Below are 23,084 nucleotides of genomic sequence, written 5' to 3'. Positions count from 1 at the left end.
ACAAATATACAAAAAAAAAGTTGTTGTTTTTTTAAATTTATTTTAAAAAGATAGTATTGCTTCAAAGTACCGCTTTAAGTCTAGCTACCTGTTCACTTCATAGCAAGCTATTTATATTTTGTAGGTTCATCTATTTGGTTAGACTGCTTTGAAGTCCCTTTTTGATCAACAATTTACCCCAGCTATGCCCTTCTCAATATCTGTGCCCTTTTACAACACAACAAATCCCCAGCTACTGCTCTTCCCAGAGCAAATAGCCTTTTTTTTCAAGGCATCATAATGTTAGGATGGGCGAGTCAAGCGGTTCTTGTCCTGAACTTGTAATTTCATTTTCAGATGAGTTGATATTTCTAAAAGGAGCTATGAAGTAGACTACCATTTGGTGTGATATATATGTGCCACTTCATGGCAGATGTAGATGGTAAACGATATTTGAAACAGTTTCGTTTTTTTTTTCTCATTTTTTTTTCTCCCAAATTTAGATTGCACACCTGTTTCCTTGATTGTTGTCTGTTTCATTTTTTTTTGAGTTTCTGAGATTTTAAACTTTAAGTATTTCTCCGCAATAAAATCAGTCCTTCTTCCATATAATGAGAAACAGAGATACAGAAGTAGAGAATTTCCTACTCAATTGTATATCAGAGAGGACCCTTCCCAGAATCCTTTGCAACATGACGCATCACCTCCTTAATGAAATTACACTCCTATTACTTTGTACAGGTTCCCTTTTGTTTTCATTTTGAGAATAGACTAGCTAAACATGGGTCACATTGATAATCAAGAAACATGAGAAATAAATTTTGCGAGATATGGGTGTGCTCAGTTCATTGAGGTTCATTTGGTCAATATCAACCCATGTTACACTAGATAGCAAATCAGTACAGAAAATTGAAATGGAAGAAATGTATTATGGGAAGTGTAAGGTATCCTATAGGATGTCAAACAACCTCATCCTCAAGAGCAACGTTCTTTAACCCTGGTGTTAATGCATTCATAAGAATGACCTATATGTGTTGGACGCAGAAACTCATACCCCCGACGTGAAGTTTAATTTTGAGTCATGTTTGTTGAATGAAGTGAAATGAACTATGCCACTTGGGATGAGATACAGTTTTAGCTTTATTCTGTACATATTGGCAAATGGATGAAATTGAAAAAGAAAAATAGGTCAAACTTACCACCCAAAAAACGGCAGATTTCACCCCTGAATTGAATTCACCTGTCATGTGCGTTTATTGTTCAGAATCGGGACTCAAATGTGTTAATTCCAACATAAGCCGGTGTGCATTAGCTGCTCAACAAGTACAACTTATAGATGTATGTGCAGAAGATGTGGATTTCATGTAGGCCTACATGGTATTACTGTAAAGTGCAACATTTTTCGCAAGGTTCTAATTTTTGTGGGTTTTTTGCGGTTAATTTCAGAACTGTGAATTTAAAAGCCCAGAAAAATGTTTTTACTGGTATAGGTCTCTGAAATTGTGAATAAGACAAATTGCAGATTGGCAGAAAACTGCTCAGAATTAAATTCACCAAAATATTATTACCCCGCTGTAAAGTAAGCCTAAGAACATGAAGAAGATGGATTTTAACATCTACTCTTTTTTTCCCTGGTTGGATTTTAATACCAAAAGTATAATCCATTGATTCAAGTATCAAAAAAATTACCAAAAAAAGTACCCAAAAATTATTACCCTGCTGTAAAGTAAGCCTAAGAAGATGGATTTGAACATCTACTCTATTTTCCCTGGTTGGATTTTAATACCAAAAGTATAATCCATTGATTCAAGTATCAAAAAAATTACCAAAAAAAGTACCAAAAAATTATTACCCTGCTGTAAAGTAAGCCAAAGATGGATTTTAACATTTTAATACCGAAAGCCGTTGATTCAAGTATTTTTAATTTGAAAATATAGATAAATCCAGCGATTTTCTTCAAGCCAAGAATCAAAATATTTTAATTCATAGCCATAATTTATCACCATTTTGTCAAAACTTTTATTATGTTGTCAAAAATATGCATCTTTTTTATACATTGACTGTATGTAGAAACTAGATATTTCAATTAAAGTCAATTTCATAATATATTTGCATGACCCTGTTGGTGTTGTGCAATCATATTTTTAATAAAAGTGACTTTATCAATGATATCATAAAATAACATGTCATGTAGATCATGTAGATTGTTTCATTTTATTAAATTTGAAAACTTTAATAAAATATCTGGGTTACTGTAGGGCATTTTAACAAAGCAAAATGTCAGACCATTTTAGGGAGTGCACAATTCTATAAGACAAACAAGTAAATTCATCCGAAAGCACGTTTCTTAGTGATCATTGAAAGCATGATTATTCGCACCATTTTAAGTTTGCAGTTTTTAAGTGTGTGTAGGGGTGCGGTTGTTTTCACTGACAAACATGGACCCACCTATGACATTTCGTTATTAAAGTGTGGACCCACTGCAAATGTGGACGTCCATGCTCGTAAGAGAGTGGCAGAGGGATGCTAGATGCTGTAATAATGCATATGGGGTATATGTTCCCCCCATGGAAGGTGTATACCAGGTCCACGGTTTGGCGGTTAAATATCATATCTTGCCACAAAAGTCCATGCTTTAGTGAAATGTCGGTGTGTGAGGACCACGGTTACCCTGTTTACCTACATCTATAAAGGAGGTTTAGGGTCCACGTTTATCGGTGAAAATATGTAGGGGTATGTTTGTTTGAGTGCACATTTGCAAACATGGATCTTGATCTGACTTTTTTCCGCCTAAACAAAATGGGGACACACCTCCAACTGAGGATGTCCACAGTTGTCAGAATCAGCCCAAAATGTAAAGCAGTGTGTAATGTGTTAGGGTATGGAGTACCCCCTTTGTACGTAAACAGTCTGGTGTGTCCAGTGGGTGTCCACAGCTGATTGGTTAATTTCAGTCTGTGGGGGTCCACGGTTGGTTGGGTATTTTTTGGTCAAAAAAAGTCCATGGTTGCAGCCAGTCTAATAAGGAGTGGTGTGAGTGTTGATGGGTATGGATATGTTTGTTAGTCTGTCTGTCTGTCAGAACCACTGCACTGATAGTATAATATCAGCAGTGATACAAAATAATTTTGTATTTTAGTCATCTTTAACTCTGGTACCTCTTTTATTTACAATCTTCCCCTCCCTCCCTCCGTTTACATGATACAAAGCGACAAGCTCGGGACCCAATGGTGTTTTAGTAACCAGCTTCCTCATAAGCAAAGAAACATATTTTTAATCAATTTATTATTTTGTTCTTACATCTTTTTAATCCTCTTCACACAAAGGTCAACAACCTCAAACCTGTCTATCATCATGATCATGTTCAGAACAAACTACTGTTTTCAATGTGTATTTTATTTTCACTTTTCATAGATTTGTACTGTAGCCAGTATTTTTTGGGGAGGCAGAATTTCCAAAATGTGTGGACTTTTTCCAAAATGTGCTTACATGCATAAAGTGAACTTCGCCCCCTAAAAAGGTATTTTGGGTAACACAAAAAGGTGGTCGCTTTGTTATTTTTTCTTTATAATTTTGACCTTTTTGGGTACATTTTGTCACGGAAAAGTGGACCATATTGTCGATATGGGGGATGGGGTGTTGCACCCCCTGGCTACAGGTGTAACATACAACCCCTGGCTATGGGCCTGATCAAACCAGGGTGTGAGAGTTCCTTTTTTCAGCTGATTTCCTCGTTTTTGGTTGGCAAAATTTAAAATTTATGCATTTTCTTTTATTTTCAGCCCATATTTGGCATTTTTACCTGATTTTACGCTGTTTTTAAGCGATTTTTAGTAATTTTCCTCCATTTTGGTCTGTGACCTCTCACACCCCTGTCAAACTCAAACACAAAAATAGCTTTGTGAATATGTATTTGTGCTTCATTGACTTGCTCATGGGCCTTTCTATAATTACATTTGCAACATATTTTGCTCAAATAGGAACTTCATTTTTTTTTTTTTTTTAAATTGAATATCATGAAAATTTCTGTGTGTGAAAATAACCGTCTGAGTTGAGTATGTTATCCTTCCTCCCCATAGGAGACACAATTCGTTTCCTTTCTTTCTTTCTATTTAGTTCTGTCAGTCTTTTATTTACATCTATGTTCTGTTTCATCAATCTTAAGTGGACTAAAAAGCTACGTTGCCCGGAGGATATGCGGAGAGATGTAAACTTATCACAATCCTAGCCATTCCCTAAATGAGAAGTGACGATGGGGAAACGGCGCTAACTCGACCGACCGGACGATATTTCATGGTGAATTTTGATTTCTGTTGGTGTCGGGAGTATTGATAGGAACGGCAGGATGGGTAAATGGGGACGAAATTGACCTTGGGGGACTGACCGAGAAAACATGGAAGGCATAGAGGAAATCCTGTTTTTTTTCTTGGCTCACTTGCTCTCTCTCTCTCTCTGTGCCTCTCTAGACTTCAGACACATCCTCATGCAGGGCTTTTTTATGGTATTCGAGTAAAAACTTCGGGAAATCCGACATGTGTATTGTCTTGAGGATTACAATCCCTAAGTTTGTCCACAAATTTTCCCCCAAGTATATTACTCTTAAAACAGCGGGGTCAAATTGACTCCGTAAGTAGTCAACTATGCACCTTACCCCTAAATTGTGGTCAAATTTTAAACACAAAAAGGGCAAAATTTGACCACAATTTAGGGGTAAGGTGCATTGTTAACTACTTACAGGGTCAATTTGACCACACTGTTTTAAGATGGTATATCCGAAAGAAATTTTAGAGGATTTTGTGACACCCCCCAGCGAAAGTGATCCTCAAGTGACCCTCAAGTGCTCCTGCCGTGTAAACAAGCCATTTTGCGATTCTCTATGTGTGGTTTTTCAAAACACAAGTGTGGACTCAAAGTCCGTGTTTGTAGGTGAAAACAAATGCCTCACTACACACGCATAAATAAGAGTCATGACAAACTTATCCTCTGATATCATACTTTTACTTCATCATATTTCTCCTTTAGTGGCAAATACGGTATATTTCCTCTTGTTCAGTTGTTCATAAAAAAAAGCATGGAAAATTCTAACAAACTCTTACACACATTCAGCTTCAAAATAACATTTACAATACACATGTTCCATCTGCAAATCAAACATTATTATGGTGTTTTTCTATATGTAGGTCTTTATAGAAATACATTGCAGCAGCTGTTTAACTGGAGTAGTGCATTATTAAATTATATGAGGATTAGAATATCCATATAGCTGACTTCTATTACTGAGTGGGCCCTGAGCCAGGATTGACGAGTGTTTTTGAGCTAAAATAGTGCCCAATATTATGTATTTTACTTTATAAAAAGGACTTAATGCGGTTTCCTCCTAGGGGCATTTGATCTACTTTATACCTGCCTAGGCTAGCTGTTCCGAAAACAGGTGTATAATTGAGGAAGGATGCACCTTTTTATAAACGCAAGTTTGTTATCGTAAACTAATTCAGATTTCAAGATGACTTGCATTGCAACAGAGAAGAGATATGCAGGCATGCACAGATAGTAAAAACGTGCAGTGTCTTCGATACGGTATAGTAAAGGTTGAGGACTATAAAAGGTACTGAAGTTTTTGATTTTAATGAGATAAATATAGTATATAAAATTAAATGCCCCCAGTGGCGTAGCATCATACTAGGGGCACGTGCCCCCAATCGATAAAAAAAAATTGGGAAAATTTCCGAAAAATGGCTTGTGCCCTCCCATCAGGCCAGGTGCCCCTCCCCTTCATGGTCTGTGCCCCCATAGGATGACTTGTACTATGCTAGTCATATTTCACCCTGAATTTATGACCTACCGTAAAACCCCGTCTACAAGGATATACCTAAGAAACGCCCTCAATAAAATTGGTTGCTTGTTGTATTTGGAGTTTGAGCAAATATATACTGGCACTGGGTGGCTATGCATTCCATCTAAGTATGTTGTAACACCAATCAATTGTATTGACATAATAACGACTGTTTCGTTTATCAGGATCGTATAGCTCAATTGATAGAGCGTCAGACTTTGGAACTGAAGACATGCTGAAGAGAGCATGGTCCGGGCACCGGTTCCGTTTTTCATTCTCGTTTAATTTTAACTTTTTGACATGTTCTTTTTATCTTTCTTCAAATCTACCTTTCTACTTTTAATTTTAGGTGTTTTTTTTTTTTTTTTTTTTTTTTTTTTTTTTTTAATATTTTTTAGTTTTTTTTAGTAATTTTGTGGTTTTATAGAAACTAGTAAAAGCATTTATTCTAAATAATAGCGAAACCCACGGTTAGACAGATGTGTTGTAACTACTTGTCTGTCCTCGTCTTTGCAATAAAATCCTATGTTGCACCTTTGTGCCATCCCAATTCTTGAGGTAGGGTGCGTTTTTGGCTTAAGCACGATTTTGTTTCTACTTGAAATGAAATCAAAATAAATATTGTTCTGTTGCCACAATTGCAGTTTTTTCAATAAAAAAAATAGATGAGGAATAATAATTATTCCATATTTGAATCTATTGTCCCATCAAGAATAGAGTGTCTTCAAAAACTTCAATCAATTCATCTGACAAAGGAAACTATTCTGGTCATTCAATTTTGTTTCGCTTGCACCTGTTATATCACAGGCGTTGGTAGAGAAGGCACACTTCTCTTGTCTTCACCAAGTAGTGATGTAAACACTAACATGATTAATTACCATAGCTAGCAATGGACATACACTATTTTTTTTTCCACTTGAACCCATACTATAGAGGCCTTGCATGTGACGTATCATCCCGTAAATATGGCGGACTACTCAAATGCATTCAACAAAAGCATGATTGCAATCTACCGTGACAGTTCACTCACACACATAACCCTGCACTACCATGACTACGATCAAATAGGTTGATGACAACATTTGATTGAATGGACTGCACTCCGCCATAACTACGGTGAAGGACACCGGCTCAAATCCTTTGTTTGGAGCCAATCGATAATTTCATGCAGGGCCTCTATAGGCTATTCGCTGTCGATGTGGCGTAATTAATCGGATTAACTACCATAGCAATTGATGAATACAATTTGAATATATAGCCCTGCACTTCATCGTTCACGTGGCACCTATGCATTAAACCATAGTTGTCAAAGAAATGCTAATCACTCGCCATGTAAGATTAGTATTTATGAAAAGAGTGGTATTCAATCTATGTTTGGTGACATACGCGGGTGATTAGTGCAATCTGCTTGATGGTAGTTATTGCGATTATTACGTCACCGACAGCGTAATTGTAGTATAGACGAATCCAACAAGCCAAGTGATGGTCAGAATTTATTCGGCCATTATCGCTGGTGAAGTTTGCGAGTAATCGGATTAATTACCATAGCAATAGGTGAAAACAATTTTGAACATATCGCGCTGCGCTACAAGCAGGTTACACTCATCACCTGTACTGTGTATGTCTGCAATCATAGATTGAATACAATACTGGTCTTTTCAAAGATCTTACAGGTGCAGCATGATATGGTTCAATGAAGAGGTACCGCCTGAACGTATCAGTGTATAACGCGGTATATTCAAAAATTGTTTTCCCCTATCGCTATGGTAGCTAATCACATTATTACGTACCTTCGCCAGCGTATTGTCATAACACAGGAGGATGTGAGTTCATAAGGGCAATGTCGGGGATAGGTCACAATCGATGTGGAGAGATGAGAGGTCCGACCAACAGCCATAGCGATTCAACTAATTCCAGCGGACGGTCTGTGGCTAGTAAGGAATCGTCTTTGACCACATGCGAGATCTGTCTCGTCAGGAAGATATTTAATATCCCGAATTTATAATAGGCCTATGCCTACCAGTTCCATCGTATAACCGATCTGCTAGAGAATATTTGTTACCATGTTTAATAAATTCATATTTATCGTATAATAAAATGTAGCCAAATGTATATTATGTGTCACACGGTTTTCTGCTGAACCACTAGCAGGCTATGTTACCACATCTATGACAATGACAAAGGTGAATTTTGATGATTTTTACGATCGTCCGGATGAGCAAATCACTGAATGGGTCTTTAGTTCCCTCCTCTCCTTATCCTGCCAATATTATATGAATCAAAGAAAAATAAAGAAAAAATATAATTAAACAAGAAAAAAAGACAAAGAAAAGAAACAATAAAAGAAAAACAATAGAATAAATTAAACTAAATATGAAAAAAAAAATGATCACGAAAGGAGTCTTTAGAAAATGCAAGAAAATAAAATGAAATGTTTGAACAATATTTTGTTTATAAAAGTTCGTGTGACCGTGATGAGGCTCGAACTCACCATCTTCCGATCTAAAGAACCAAAGTCTTATGCCTTGCCAAGTGAGCTATGCTCGTGAGATCTGAAATAAAGATAAAATAATACATTGTATACCTGCTTGTGTCGGTAAATGATTTGCTCAAATTCCATAATGATATAATATTGTGGAGGGCGCTAGCGTGAAATATGCTATCATCACAGTCGCTTCTATTCCTTATAGACGGGTTTCTACGGTATTGTATTGAGATGGCAATCAAAAACCTATGTGTCTCAGCTAATTTAACTGATTGAGGGGGTAGTTGAAGAGTGACTTTTGATATCATCATGATCATCAGAGGTTTAAAGTGAAAGCAAGTTGGAAATATTGACCAGTTGTTATGGAAGTTTTGATCATGTTTTGGAATCAGTACAATGAATTGAGTTTAGGGACTCTTCAAATTTAGTGCAAATAATTATGTCTTCTGACAAAACAAAGAAACGAACAAGGTTAAAAAAATTCTTTGGTATAAAATAATGAAGTTGTTTTCAAATGCAAAAAAAGTAGTTTTATGGCAGAGCTGTTTGAATTAGAAATAAGAAACAGTCAGATCAGATCAGGTTTTCAAAAGTGGGGGGTGGGTCTCAATCCACCCGACTGTGTAAAACATTTCGGGTCGCTTTGTTTGCTGTAATAGCTAATTTCCCAATTCCCCCCTCCCCCAGTTGGGTGCATTTCTCCAACTGACTGACAAAAGTGGGAAGGGAGCACATGCCCCCCCCCCCTTTGCACACACCAGTGAGTCAGATAGGGTAGCACTTGATTTAATTTAATATGTTATATATTGTGTCTTTCCCCTCCCTGTGGACATTCAAAGATACCGTACTGACGCGAGTATAGTCCCACCCTGTTTTGGGGTGAACATTTTTCAAAATTGGTGGAGTGGACTATACTCAAATTAAAAAAAAAAATTGAATTTGAATGCATTTTGAAATCATTAATAGAGTATGACATGAATACAAATTATCAATTTTCATATTAAAAATACAAAACATCTTGAAATCTTTTTTTTTTTTTTTTAGGTCAACCATAAATGATCCTAGCATTTAGGTCTAGGTCCTGGGACACTCTAAAGCCGAAAAAATAAACTTTTAAAAAACAAAAACAAAATTTCGAAAATTTGGGGGTGGGACTTTACTCGAAGGTGGGACTATACTCGCGTCAGTACGGTAATATTTGCAGCTTCACAGAAAATTCTCTCATATCTAAGTGGCCTGCTTTCAAGTGTAGACACCTGTAAATCATGCATGAATTTTTACCATGTAATCCAGAGAGTTGCACAAAATATTGGGGGTTGCCAGTAAATATTTATCATTTCAGTTGATTTCTTTTCTTTTATTTCATTTCATCTTCTTTACATTCAATGGTTGGTTGCAAAAGTCAATATTTACACTTATGAGACACAGTTTTAAAGAGAAATATGAAATATTATCTGGTGGCCCAGTGAAGCTTAGCATTTTTAATTTCCTGTGTAACACACAAGTGAAATCATGATCAGTAAATAAAAAGTAAATTTATCGTAATTTTGCACATTTCTTAGCTTGATTTGATTATGAGGAATTATGCATCATTTGGGGAATTACTGGGATCTGGTAGGAATTGATAATTGCATTATTTTTATTTTTGAGAAAATCAATGCTTTTCAAAAATTTGATTAAGTGGTTTTGTTGAATGTAAGTGTAATGTGTATTCCCCATTTACTTGTGGATATTGATGCTGGTATGAGTTTATCTTGTGTTTTAAATAGAATATTTGAAAATAATGTATTGTATAAAAATAAAAGGAATGCTTCAGCATACAAGGTTGGCTGTTCATTTGCACAATGTGTTACAAAAAAGAAAACGTAATTTTCCAAATATTTTTTTTGACAATTTGGGATTTGTTTCAAGTGGAATAATAAATGTATATTATTTCATTAGATTCACAATATTTACACCAAGGGGTCGTGGGAGTTTAAGGGGGAATCTTTTTACTTGAACAATGGGAGAACGTTAACACACCCCACCATGCGTATTCGCCTCCAAACGTGGATTCCGTTTAGAACTATACAAACATGGCCGTCTGAATCTGTACTCAATTGACATACCAAGGATGTTTTATGCAATTTTTTTGTGTATTTTTGTGTGTGTGAAATTTTACCTATGTAGCAACTGCTGATGTTATATCTCACATACAATAGAGGACATATTTTTGCGAATACATTAGACATGCAGTTGCGGTCATTTGCAGACCTTCTTGAACCGTGGATGCTCCCCTGCTGAGTAGTCCGCGGTTTATATGTTAAGTACAAGTGTGTGTGTGTCCTCGTTTGCTGGCAAACACTACACACCCCCACTCCCACACATAATGAGGTGAAAAAATGAAAGTTGGAGAGAGGGTCCAAACTTCTGTTAGAGACAACCACATGAAGGAAAAAATCACAGAAAACAAGAAAGAGCAACTTTAACATTATGCAAAAAAGAACACGTATATCAGTTTACTTGTCTTCCAATTCAGACAAAACACTCAAAAACAAGCCAAGAAACTCAGACATGTATCATTGAATCAGCAAGTGAGAACTGTTTAGCATAAACTAGCTCTCCAAGGGCTGTTAGGTATTCACTCTACATAAGTTGAATAGGAAGCCAAATAAATTAGGCTATTCTGTTTGAAATCCACACCCCCTCTGTGGATGTTTTAGCTAAAGTCTTCCACAGACTCCCGCTGCGGAAGATCTGTGAAGTCTTCCACAGAGGGAGTATGGATTTCAAATAAAGTAGACATTTGGGTAACTTCCATTTGAAATACTCACTCCATTTGTGGATGATTTAGGTAAAGCCATATACAGATGGGGTATGGATTTCAAAATAATTAACCCTAGATAATTTCATTTGAAAAACATACTCCCTCTGTGGAAGATGTTTCTTCAGTTTGGCAGAGTTCAAAAACCCATTCATCACAGATGTGGGTCATTTCATAAGGAAAGTCATGTGCCAAGGAAATGAATAGAATGATTGTGTATCTATTTTTTGCTTGCTATGATCACTGACATTTTGCGGGGTATTTCAAAAGGAAGTTCAGTTGAAAATTGTCTTTTCATGTGACATATATAATTTGGTATGTAAACCAGCTCTTGCTGGCTTGCCAAGTGAAACAGAATGTTTTCCGCTGCTGCTGATGGAGTAGAAGCTGAGTGACAGACATTTTCTGCAGATCACTTGTTGAAATTGGTTTACGGTTGTTTGATTGCATATATACATTTTAAAGCAAAGTAGAAAACTGATGGTGCTATTTATTGTAAATCTTATTTCATCTTTACAAGGGGTAGATACTTTTATAAACTATAGAAGACCAGAGACAGTATTGTCTTTCTAAGGACCAGAATATAATTTTACATGCAATTTGCTTTCAGAATCAGTTTGAAGTCCATGCTTCAAATCTTTTCAACATATTTTGTTTTTATTTGATATTTTGCAGGTCTATGTTGAAGTTGAAGACATCAACGACTGCACACCCGACTTTGGTCAATCTACTTTCATCATTAGAGATATTGCAGAAGACATTGCACCTAATGAACAGATTGGCTCAGGTATGTAAAATAGATAATAGAGTGTTGGACTACAGTCAGTCTACTCTGAAATACAAAGTACAAAGCACACATTGTGCCGACTTTGAAGGCACACATACCTGCAGCAGACACGCAGCACTATGCACTGTTAACGTGCTGTATATGCACGCGTTGTTACTTTGTACTTCAGAGTGTGCAAAACTGTAGTAAACCAAAGGTCCTGGGTTAATATATGTGTTTGTGCTGCTGCCTTATTTTTTGCTTTTATTTGAAATTGCATAATTTGGGACATTAGACAAATTTCAACTGACATCCTGTCTACTAAATAGATTAAGCATATATGAATTACATTTTTTGGGGAATGGCACTAACTTTGTCAGGGAAAAAACCTGCCAAAGTTCGCGACAACATTGGAGAAGAAAAAAACCAATTTCAAATAATAACTTGGGTAATTTATACATGTGTCAATTGACTTCCTGTTCCATACAAACTTCCACAGAGGGGAAGAAATTTAGAGTTTTGGTATTCAATATTCCACTATCCTGTCCAAGTTGGTACTCTATAACAGGGCACCAAACTCCCGACCAAACTTCTCTAGGAAAAACAAATATATCATGTATCTACCACATACTGACACCCAACAAGTGCAACCAGCCAAGTTTATGATGAAACAATCATAACATTAACAGGCACTATACAATTTGCATTAATACTCTAAGCTACTCTACCAGGAGCGTAGCCAGCTTTTTTTTTGTCGGGGGCAAAATAAATTTTTGGGGCACAGACGGAAAAAATACAGTTGCATCATACAATATATAGAGACTGTATGTCTTCGATCTTCCAAAAAAATGCTTTATTTTTACAAAGGTTTTATCTTTACAATGTGCGCATGTAGTGCGCAAAAATTTTGTACTTTACACTATTTTTGCCCATGATCGGGCTGAATTTTGGTAGAAAGGGGGCTTATTGCCCTTTTTCTTTTCCTTTGCCCTCCTGATTTTCTCTTTCTTTTTTTGTCAGAGGGGCACTTTTTTCTTTCATTTTTTGTCAGGGGGCACTCGGCCCCCCCCCCCCCACCTTGGCCAATAGGGGTTGAGGATAAATGCAGGAGTGTGGAGTGAACTGAAACTAGTTCTAGCACATAAATGTTGACAAGTTAAGTACCCCATGTAGGCTCAGCTTCAAACACTTTACCAGCGTTAGTTGAATTCAAATACTCACTCAGAGGGCACAGGCGCAGGGCATTCCAATCTATGTGTTATTAATCTATGCTTTTTATGATTTTTTACAGTCTCTGCCACAGACTGTGACAAAGGTAAAAACGGTGCAGTAACCTACACATCCAGTGGAAGAGATGCTTCCTTGTTTCGTTTATTAGAAGATGGCACCATCTATACCCAGGAACCACTCGATTACGAAGCTACCCCAGACCACTCATACATCTTCGCCATAGAAGCAAAGGATTCTGGGAGTCCATCTCGTTCATCAATGGCAACTGTCGTAATCGTCATAAGCAACGTCAATGATCTTGGTCCTGTCTTCCAGCCAGTGGAATACGAGTATTACGTTGACGAGACTGCGCCGCAAGATTACAGCATTGGTACCGTTTACGCTAGCGATGCAGATGGGGATAGGATAACCTATGAAATTTATTCGGGAAATGATGGAAATCATTTTCAAATTAATCCAACGACTGGTAAGTGTGATCAGTCAGTTACGGAAATGGGTTATTCCAGTTGAAAGCCATACACCCCCTATGGAAGACATGACCTTAAACTTCCTCACAGAGAGTGTGAATTCCAAATGGGGTGAACTGAATGGGTGACTCCATTTGAAATCTACACCCCCTGCATGGGAGATTAAGATTAAGTGCCCATAGGCATGCGCGTATTTTGGGGGGGCTTTAGCGCCAGCCCTCGGGTCAAAGTAGAGGCGGCAAAAGCGAAGGGGCGGCGGAAGAAGAAGGCGGCAAAAATAGGGCGGCAAAAGCGAAAGTGGGTGGCAAAAGCAATTAGCAAATAAAAAGGGCTTAAAAAATTGAAAAAGCATAAAAAATTTTGAAAAAAGGTTTCTTTTAGGGCGCTAGCGCCTAAAACCGTTTTTTTTTTTTTTTTTTTTTTTTTTGCTCTTCACTTTTCAAACGACCGTGAAAAAATTGGGTCAACCTTTTCGGGCTGTTAAGGAAGGGGCTGCAAAATTGTTTCTTCTTCAGCCCCGGGTTGGGGGCGGCCACGATGCGCCACTGATAGGGGGTGTATGGTTTCAACTGGAATAGTCCAATTAGAATCTGAAGATGGCACAGTCATATTAGATTCAATACATTTATTAATTAATACAGGAGCCTGTGTTAATTAAGGCGAGTAGGATGGCAGGAGCCATAGTTTTCCAGTTTTCAGAACTGCAGTGTACTTCTTAATATTAATTGACATACATTGATGAGTCAAGAAGCAAGTAATCTCATTTATGTTTCCACAGATCTAGCAGTTCTTCAGTTATGGCCGATGATATATGAGAATGAAAGTTTTGGGCATTTTCAAAAATCAATCCTTGGGATCACCTTTAAAGAGCCCATACAATTCCTCTTGTGTGTCAGCTTTATTCATCTCAATATTTAAGTGCAAACACTCCTAGGTCTTGCTTCACTACAACACACTCTAAGGCGTGCTTCTATGAAAAAATATGAGCATAGTGCCACAAGTATACCATATATCTCTGAAGAAAGCCATGTTCATGTAGTTAGTGTGAGGATGCACAAATAAAACAATATTTCCTGTGAGTACAGTAAGCCCAGGGACTGTGAGATCTATTATTATAATGTAGAGCTGTCATCCTCATTCCACATGTAGTGCACAACAAATTTAATATATACATGCATTGAACGTAATCTGTGCATCATTTGCTATGCAGTGGCGGCGCTACGGGGGCAAATATTTTCTTGCCCCCCCAGTTTGCCCCCCACTTTTGAGGCAAAACCCCAAAATCACGTAAATTTCCACTTTTTGCAGCAATTTTGCCCCCTCTGAAATTCACTTGCCCCCCCATGCCCCCCGAAAAAAAAAAAAAATTCCTGCCACCACCAATGTTGCTATGACAGTAATATTTTTGACAAATTTTGTTTTTTGCCGGTATGCCCTTTGCATTCCGAGTCAAAAGTGAAAGAAATTAGCTTCATTGATTAGTTTTTGCATTCTAGGGGAACCAATTGGTTTCAAGCCCAAACTAATGCTTTGCATGCAGGCCCTAGGCTTCAACCACAGTGGGCTTCAACATAAAAAGTCATTTTGACTATTTTCTGAAAATATCAACAGCTATCTTACGAACCACTGACCAAATACTGGGCTTCTTTGTACTCATTTTAATGCATTTTTCATACTGAAAATGGTTATGAAAATATATAATTCTGAAAGTTTTGAATATTTAAAGAAAATGTGGAACTTCTAGTCTGCATTCAGCACCTGAGTGGAAGGTGCTAACTTACACATGGTTGCAGCGTGACCAAATGGTACCATTGGAGGATGCCATTGTTTATGATGGTTGGGTTATTTAACTCAGAATGCTCGGATTTTATTACAGAAAAAACACCATGGGCTTTGTTTTGACAAAGTATTTTACTACATCCATATACTTTGACGATAATACCATTGTGTTAAAATCAGATATTTATGTAGGAACAAGGGAATCTTTGAAAGCACATCTTACCATATAGGCCCAACACCTTTAACTCTCTCCACGTAGATGACGACTGCAGACTACAAGTTTCAATTTTTTTTAATTCTAAAATTTTGGAATTGTATATTTTCATGACCATATTTGGAATCAGCATGAAAAATGCATGACAATGAATACAAACAAGCCTAGTATTGGTTCAGTGGTTCTTAAGATAACTTTTGATATTTTGAGAAAATATCTCAAAATTTTTTTATGTTGAAGCTTAATATGGCTAGTATGCAGAGCATTACATTTGATGTAGATTTTATTGATGCGGATGAGTGTAGATTTGATAGGAACATGTAGACATTCTTGTAAATCTGATAGAGTCCTGCCTAATCAGGTCAATAGCAGGTGTGCAGAGAAACTGTGGCGAACACTGGAAATTATTGATGTAGATTCTTATTTTTCACAATTTTATAAATTGTGACTGTTTGGCTTGAAATTTCTTTAGGTTATAGGCTTGAGATTAAGTTTCAGGGAAAGGTTATCTGGAATTAGGTGCCTCGCATTTTCTTCAGAATGGGGGGTTCGTGAATATATCGGTGACCAGAGTCAATTTTTATAACCCCCCTATTGTGGCAGAAATTTTTTATCTCAAGTTGAATATTTTTCAGTTTACACAGAAAGGAAACAATTTTTTTTTCTGAAAAGGTCAAGAAATTTGTTCCCTTGTTGGAATTAAGGTACATGATGTGGAGCACCTTTAATAATTTTGGTATTTTGGTATAAAAATTCTATGAACCCCAGTATATTCATGACCCCCCTTCCAAAGAATATGACAGCCCCTTTATTTGTATTAATTACCATTTTATAAACATTGCTGTAAGCAATATGGGTAAACTGGAACAAAAACAAAAAGGCAAGCATTACAAGTTTACAGAAACTACATCGGAGGAAACTACATTTTGGTATGAAAACCTCAATTTAAGTAGCAGAAATTGTTATAATTTTATGGTGTCTACTGCGGATATTGCATAAGTGCAGGATTAAAAGTTGAAACATAACGTTCCTTCAACATTTTTGATGTAGTATCTCATACTTTAGCTGTCCAAATGATACTTGTGAATCTGGATTGGTTCAGTTCCATATAGATCACATGATCAGCTCTTGTTTGTGGTGGACCTGATAATAGGTGTAGTAAAGGGCCAAATCTTAATATTACCATGTGCACAAGTAGAATGAAAAAATCTACATCGAAGGGGGGGGCAGCAATTTTGTGAAAAGTGGACTTTCTTCCCTATATTCGGACCTGTTTTGACCAAAAAATCTTTAAAAATCCGATGTTTTGGCTCGCTACACTCCCAAATTCTTAAATTTTGGGACTTTTGTATACTTTTGCACCCCCCCCCCCAGCTTCGGCTCTGTGCACGGATGTCAAAATGATGTACCTCTGTGATTTTTATTTTACAATTTTGTGTGTCAACAAGTTGAAAAAGCACACTGTGAACAAGTTTGTCAACAAAACCACTTACCTTCCCCTGCCATGTGGACAACAGTACTAATCCAGATTCTGAGGTATCTCTTAGAACTGTTGCTACCCAAAGGGGAGAAAGGGAAACACATGTTGGCAAAGATCAAAACTAGAGTATTGATATAACATTGTGCGAGAAATGTGAACGTGCGCTTTGATTACAACTGTGGCCCATTTCTATGTTCCATATAATCTGTACAGATGCAAGGTGGTACAACAGCCTACAGGTTTTTACAGCATTAAAATCTTCAAACAATTTTCTCTAAGGCATCCCAATTGGAAAAGTATATGCCTTGCTTTTTTTTTCGTGTGAGTTATTGCACTTATACACTGCCAGATTCATATTGCTGCCTGTGTGGATACTCCAGAGTACACATTCAAGAATTACATGTACAGTACATACACTAGATTGGCACTACAATGCTACTGTAGAGTAGCTATGATGTAGCTGGGCAGCAGGTACCTCTATTGGCAGCATTAGGAATCTGGAAGTGTAAATAGCACCAAATTTCCTGAAACTAATGAAAAATTATCTTTGTTCTTCTTGTAGTTTGAACATTTTCAGTATTTTGACCCGTCACCTAATTTGCCATAGAAAATAAGATGTAATACTACTTTTGCAGTGGTTTGTTTGTGTATTTGGTTGTCTGTCCAGACTGACACTTACTTAGGTCCTGATGGGACCAGGCTCAAGCAAAATGCTCAAGCCAAGCTGAACAATTTATAAGCATTTCAATTAGGCTTTTCCAGATGAAATCCAGACTCCCCAAGACATGACCTTAATCTTCCACACAGGGAGGGGTGAACTTCAAATGGGGTTACCTGAATTGGTGACTCCCATTTGAAATCTACATGTCTTCCGTAGGGGTGTATCAATTTCACCTGGAATAGCCCAATGCTTTCTCTGATTTCTTCCTTGTATTTTCTATGTATTTCTCATCATTCTTTTTCATGTATTTTTTGCACTTTTCAGGAGTTATATTCCGCAACACAGAAGGAAGTGTAAATTTGCCCAAGGCTATGTATGTACTTAATATCACAGCAGAGGATGATGGGAGATGTTGTAGCGCCACCACAGGACGAGGGGACACTAGTGCCGATCAGATCCACAGAAGCTTTGCTACCGTGATGGTCATTGTCAACGATATCAATGATAATGTACCTGTGTTCACTGCGTGTGGATCATATAATCCATCCATACCTGAAAATGCTAATGAAGGGAGACCTGTTATTCAGGTAATTATTTCGCCAGGGCTCGAATTTCAGGGAGGCCACCATGGCCATTGCCTGCCCTTTTTCAGTTTTGGCTTTGGTGCCCCAGATCAAAACACCCTTCATCACTTGATGAAAATGGGTGCCCCAACAATTTACAAATTAAGATTTGAGGCCTGTATGTAGCTGTTGGGAAGTTAATGCCGGATCTGGTCACTGAATTGGTCATGCATGATACAGCTTGTCAATGACCAGTGCCCACCACCCCCTCTCCCCCTGGGATAAGGGATAGGATAGAAGAAATGATGCAACACACATCAATGTCCTGGAAAATCAGAAATCAAATTGTTGCCTAAATGAGGATTAAAATTATGCCAACTGTGTCCCTTCTAGATTATGGAATGTTCAACAGGGTATACAAGATGTGTACTCTGTTGAATTACATTGATGTGGATAATCACTGTTTCAGAAATATGAGCAATGTTTCTTGATAAAGCTTTCTTCCTGCTTTCTACAGCCTCTATCAAAATGCCCCCCCCCTCCTGTCAGAACCCTTGCACCCTGCTATTAAAAACCCAAAATTACAAATATTTCCCCATTTTTGGGCCATGCCTCCACTCCCACCCTTAATCCCATGAAAAAAAAACCCCTGGTGCCACCATTGCTTACAAATGCAACATTGGACCAAACTTTACGGTTTTATGACCTTTTATAACTTTTTACAAATAGATTTTATGTTGCATTTTGCTAGATTGGGCTATTCCAGTTGAAATCCATACACCCCCTATGGAAGACATTACCTTAATCTCCCACACAGGGTGTATAAATTTCAACTGGAATAGCCCCATCCCAAACTGTGCACAAACAACGATACCAGTTTGCAAACTCCCAAAAGATCATATAAATGATAAGCTTACACTTACAGACGTTTTTACTTCACATTCAGGTTTCAGCTTCTGACGAGGATAGGGGTGCAAACGCAGAAATCACATATGGAATTGAAACCAATGAGAATGCCATCTTACCCTTCACTATCACGCCCTCTAAGGGTGAGATTAAAATTAGCGGAAGGCTGGATCGAGAAGCAAAGAGCTCCTACGAGATCTCTGTGACAGCTACTGATAGAGGAAAGAATCCCTTGATAGGATTTTGTAGATTCACCATCACTGTAACTGACATCAATGATAATGCACCAAAATTTGCCTTCTCAGAATACAGAGGTAAGAGTTGTTTGGAGGTCTTAATTGCACTATAAAAATGCTGCAAAAATTTTGGCTGTTTTAGTTGAATTCCCCCCAATGGAAGACATCACTAACCAGTATTCAATTATGTCGAAAGCATCGGAAAATATATAACATAAACAATTTATTGTATTAATGGTCATTCTTTAAACATACCTGAAAACATGAATTAATGCAACTGAGGCTGTTTATACGAGTGATATGTTTATACTAGCAAAAGATGTCATTTGAGTTCAATTTAAATAAAACAATGATGCTCATCTTTCGATAGTGATGTTTAAAGTTGCAATTGAATAATTGGTCCAATTGTAACATGGTTCCTGCCTTGAATACTAAAGTTATAGTCAAAAGTTACGACAACCGCTAAAAGTCACTACTACGGCTTCAACAAAGTTGTGCAACTCAAGTTTTCAAGTTTTTAGCATTAAAGTCACTGTGTTTTTTTCATAACAGCTTCCTTGGCCTCCAATGCGCCATCACAAACCGTGTTCCTCACCATCAAGGCAGAAGACGCAGATGAAACCAGTAATATAGAATACACAACATTATTTGAAAATGGTGACCAATCTAGATACTTTGCCCTTCTTAACGGAGAACTCATAACGAGGCGTAGTGTTTCTCTAGTAAGTTGATGTTGACATTCTCTGTGTTTACGAGGGGGTATCAAAAGTTTTTGACATCACCCAGAAGTGAAAGAGCTATACCGATGAAATTTTGTCAGTGTAATCACTGGTCCTTATGTACATTATGGTCCAAAAATGGTCTCATAAGTATGTTTACTTTCTTCACAGGTGGTGCTAGATGGGTAGTAGGCGCATAACCTTTTCATGATAAGATCCTCCACTTTCTTGAGTTTTTTCACTGTGGCGCATCATCCGTAAGTGATGGACGCCCACTTCTTGGCTCATCTGTGAGGGACATGTGGCCAGTTTGGAAATTCCTTTTTCAAAAAGCAATAGTGCCATATGATGGGCAATCATCACCGTAGATTGCTTTCATTTCACCATAGATTTTCTGAGCATCGTAGGCCTAACCCTTCAAATACAGGAACTTGATCACGCTGCGTGCCTCAATTTTCACCATCATGCAGGTTGTGCGCCTACTGCCCATCTAGCGCCACCTGTAAAGAAAGTAAACATTCTTAGGAGACCATTTTTGGACCATAATGTACATAAGGACCAGTGATTACACTGACAAAATTTCATCAATATATCTCTTTTCCTTCTGGGTGATGTCAAAAACTTTTGGATACCCCCTCGTATGTTTAGTATTTGTAGCCATTTATGTTTTTTTTATATGCCCCTTGTAATAGCCTCTACTCTGCTAATTTTTTTCAAGTATTCACCCTTTGCACGGATCCGCCATCTTGCTACCAAAACGAGGTCCTCCTTGCAAATGCATGCTAAAAAGTGCATTTTGTTTCTCGCACTTTTCTATAACAACACACCAGAAGGTTTTTGCAAAGCATACGCGGCAATTAAAGCATGCGTTTGACAGGCGTACGCACACGCAACACACACTTTGCGGGTAGAATCTGGTTTATGACCGTGCAATCGGTGAATAGTGACAATTCAAACAAATAAAGAGGAAAAAAAATAAAAAGTCATCCATTGATCATCATCCTGTCTTTGATTGATGATTATAAATTTTTACATTCTTAGCATACTTGTTAACAAAGTTATGGTTATACACATATGATGCCCTTTTGTTATGTATTTTATTGTTCTTTACTATTGTTGCATGGATCTCGATATTGTTATCCTTAGTCTGATTGGAACCAGTGCCAGTGCCAGGATTTTTTTTTTTGGGGGGCAAAGTGAATTTCAGGGGGGCAAAATCAACAAAATTGCCGCAAAAAGTGGTATTTTTCTTAATTTTTGGTTTTTACTGGGGGGGGCAACAGGGGGCAAGGGTTCTGACTGGGGGAATTTCCCCACCCCCCACATGGTGCCGCCACTGATTGGATTTAATTGTGTCACATTATTGTGTTGAGCCTTCCCCAGGGACCTTCCATAAAAGTATTTTGATTTATTTCCAACAGCTCTCTGGGACAACGCAAGAGTTTTTCGTAGAAGCTAAAGAAGGCGACAGGTCTGTACTTGCTACAGTACGAGTGACCATAAGCGATTCCAGTAATTCTGCTCCTGCCTGGGAGAATGCACCATTTCCAGTGATCACCATACGCGAGGATACTCCGGTAGGAATGATCATCAAAACGGTGACTGCTATATCAACTGTAGAGGATAACAGAGTGACCTACGCTATTGTACAGGGGCAGAGACCGCTGACGAATAACCCAAAGATATTTGATCTAGAGAATGCGGCCAATCAGAGAGATGGAGAAGTCAAGGTGTTTGATATCTTGGATTATGAGACAACGCCAAGGTTTGTCAAATCAGTTTTGTTTGTTTGTTTGTTTGCTTGCTTGCTTAAACAGTCATTCTGTGTGGAGACACACTTGGGTTCTGATGGGATCAGGCTCAAACAAAATGCTCAAGCTACAATCCGCGAAATTAATAGTTGGCACACTTGCACTAAACAATGGAAATGCGTGCCCTATTAAAATTGGGGAGGCGAGGGAAACATGCATGCAATATATGTGTAGTAGAGACTCCCCCCTATATCTCACCCTTCCCCACTCCCCATCATTCAATGTTGGAGGGTCTCACGGACCTGCTGACAACATGGCTTGGTCCAACATTGAATTGGGGGAGCGGGGGCAGAGATATACCAAAAGACAGGCAAACTGTGCCAACCTTTTTTTCCTGGGTTGTAGGCTAAAAAGCCTAAGCAGGCTGAGATTTTAAGATACAAGGAAAAGAAGACCACTCCCAACCATCAAGTGAACAATAAAATTATTTTACTGTCACAGTTCAAAAATGTTTCCCCTACCTTGCCTCTCTTGATGAAAATAGGCATGTCTGAAGTCTATTCAGTATAAGATGGCATATGACCCTGTTCTTTTTCCACTTAACTAACTATAATTATACATCACAAAGGGATATTATAAAGTTGTGGCAACATTTATTAAAACTACCACACATTTTCGAAAAAGTTTTGTATACCATTTGACCTGTGTCTCTCCTGGGGACCCTATGTACTTTCCAAAGTGCATGTGCCATCTTATAGAATGGTAGCAAACAAATAATTTGGATGAAAAATAAACAAGTTTTTAAGCATTTCCTTATTTAAATTTGCATATGGTATGATAAAGTGATTACAAAACATAGCATATGGAAGATCAATACATTTCCTAGTTAAATTTACATCTTTTATTTTAATCTTGTTTTTGTCCCCCAGTTTTGAGTTGACACTTCAAGCAGAGAGCTCTGGTTCCTTCACTCTCTCCAATTTCATCACCTTGAGAGTGAACCTCGAAGATGTGAATGATAACAGGCCAAAGTTCACCAAATCAGTGTATCAGACTGCTGTGCCTGAGGAAAGACCAGCTGGTACCACTGTCATTAGGGTTGAGGCTATTGATAGGGATGTATCACCAGCATTCAATCGGGTAAGCAATCTGGGTGTGATGGTTTATTGTGATTCAGGTTTGTTAGGGTCTTCAAGTATTGCAGTGCCTGGT

The 23,084-nt window shown here is 37.7% G+C and overlaps 1 protein-coding gene across 1 annotated transcript in view; it reads left to right on the top strand.

The window, feature by feature from the left end:
• Positions 1 to 23,084, top strand: part of LOC140172750 (neural-cadherin-like) — a 157,985-nt gene that overhangs the window by 95,871 nt on the left and 39,030 nt on the right. The window contains 7 exon segments of the mRNA XM_072195881.1: positions 11,776 to 11,887; positions 13,158 to 13,562; positions 18,022 to 18,284; positions 19,207 to 19,480; positions 19,955 to 20,124; positions 21,543 to 21,886; positions 22,802 to 23,012. Of these exon segments, the coding sequence (XP_072051982.1) occupies positions 11,776 to 11,887; positions 13,158 to 13,562; positions 18,022 to 18,284; positions 19,207 to 19,480; positions 19,955 to 20,124; positions 21,543 to 21,886; positions 22,802 to 23,012 (1,779 nt within the window).

Source organism: Amphiura filiformis, chromosome 16 (genome assembly GCF_039555335.1).
Source record: "Amphiura filiformis chromosome 16, Afil_fr2py, whole genome shotgun sequence".
Classification (NCBI taxonomy): domain Eukaryota; kingdom Metazoa; phylum Echinodermata; class Ophiuroidea; order Amphilepidida; family Amphiuridae; genus Amphiura; species Amphiura filiformis.
This window is presented reverse-complemented; position numbering and strand designations above follow the sequence as displayed.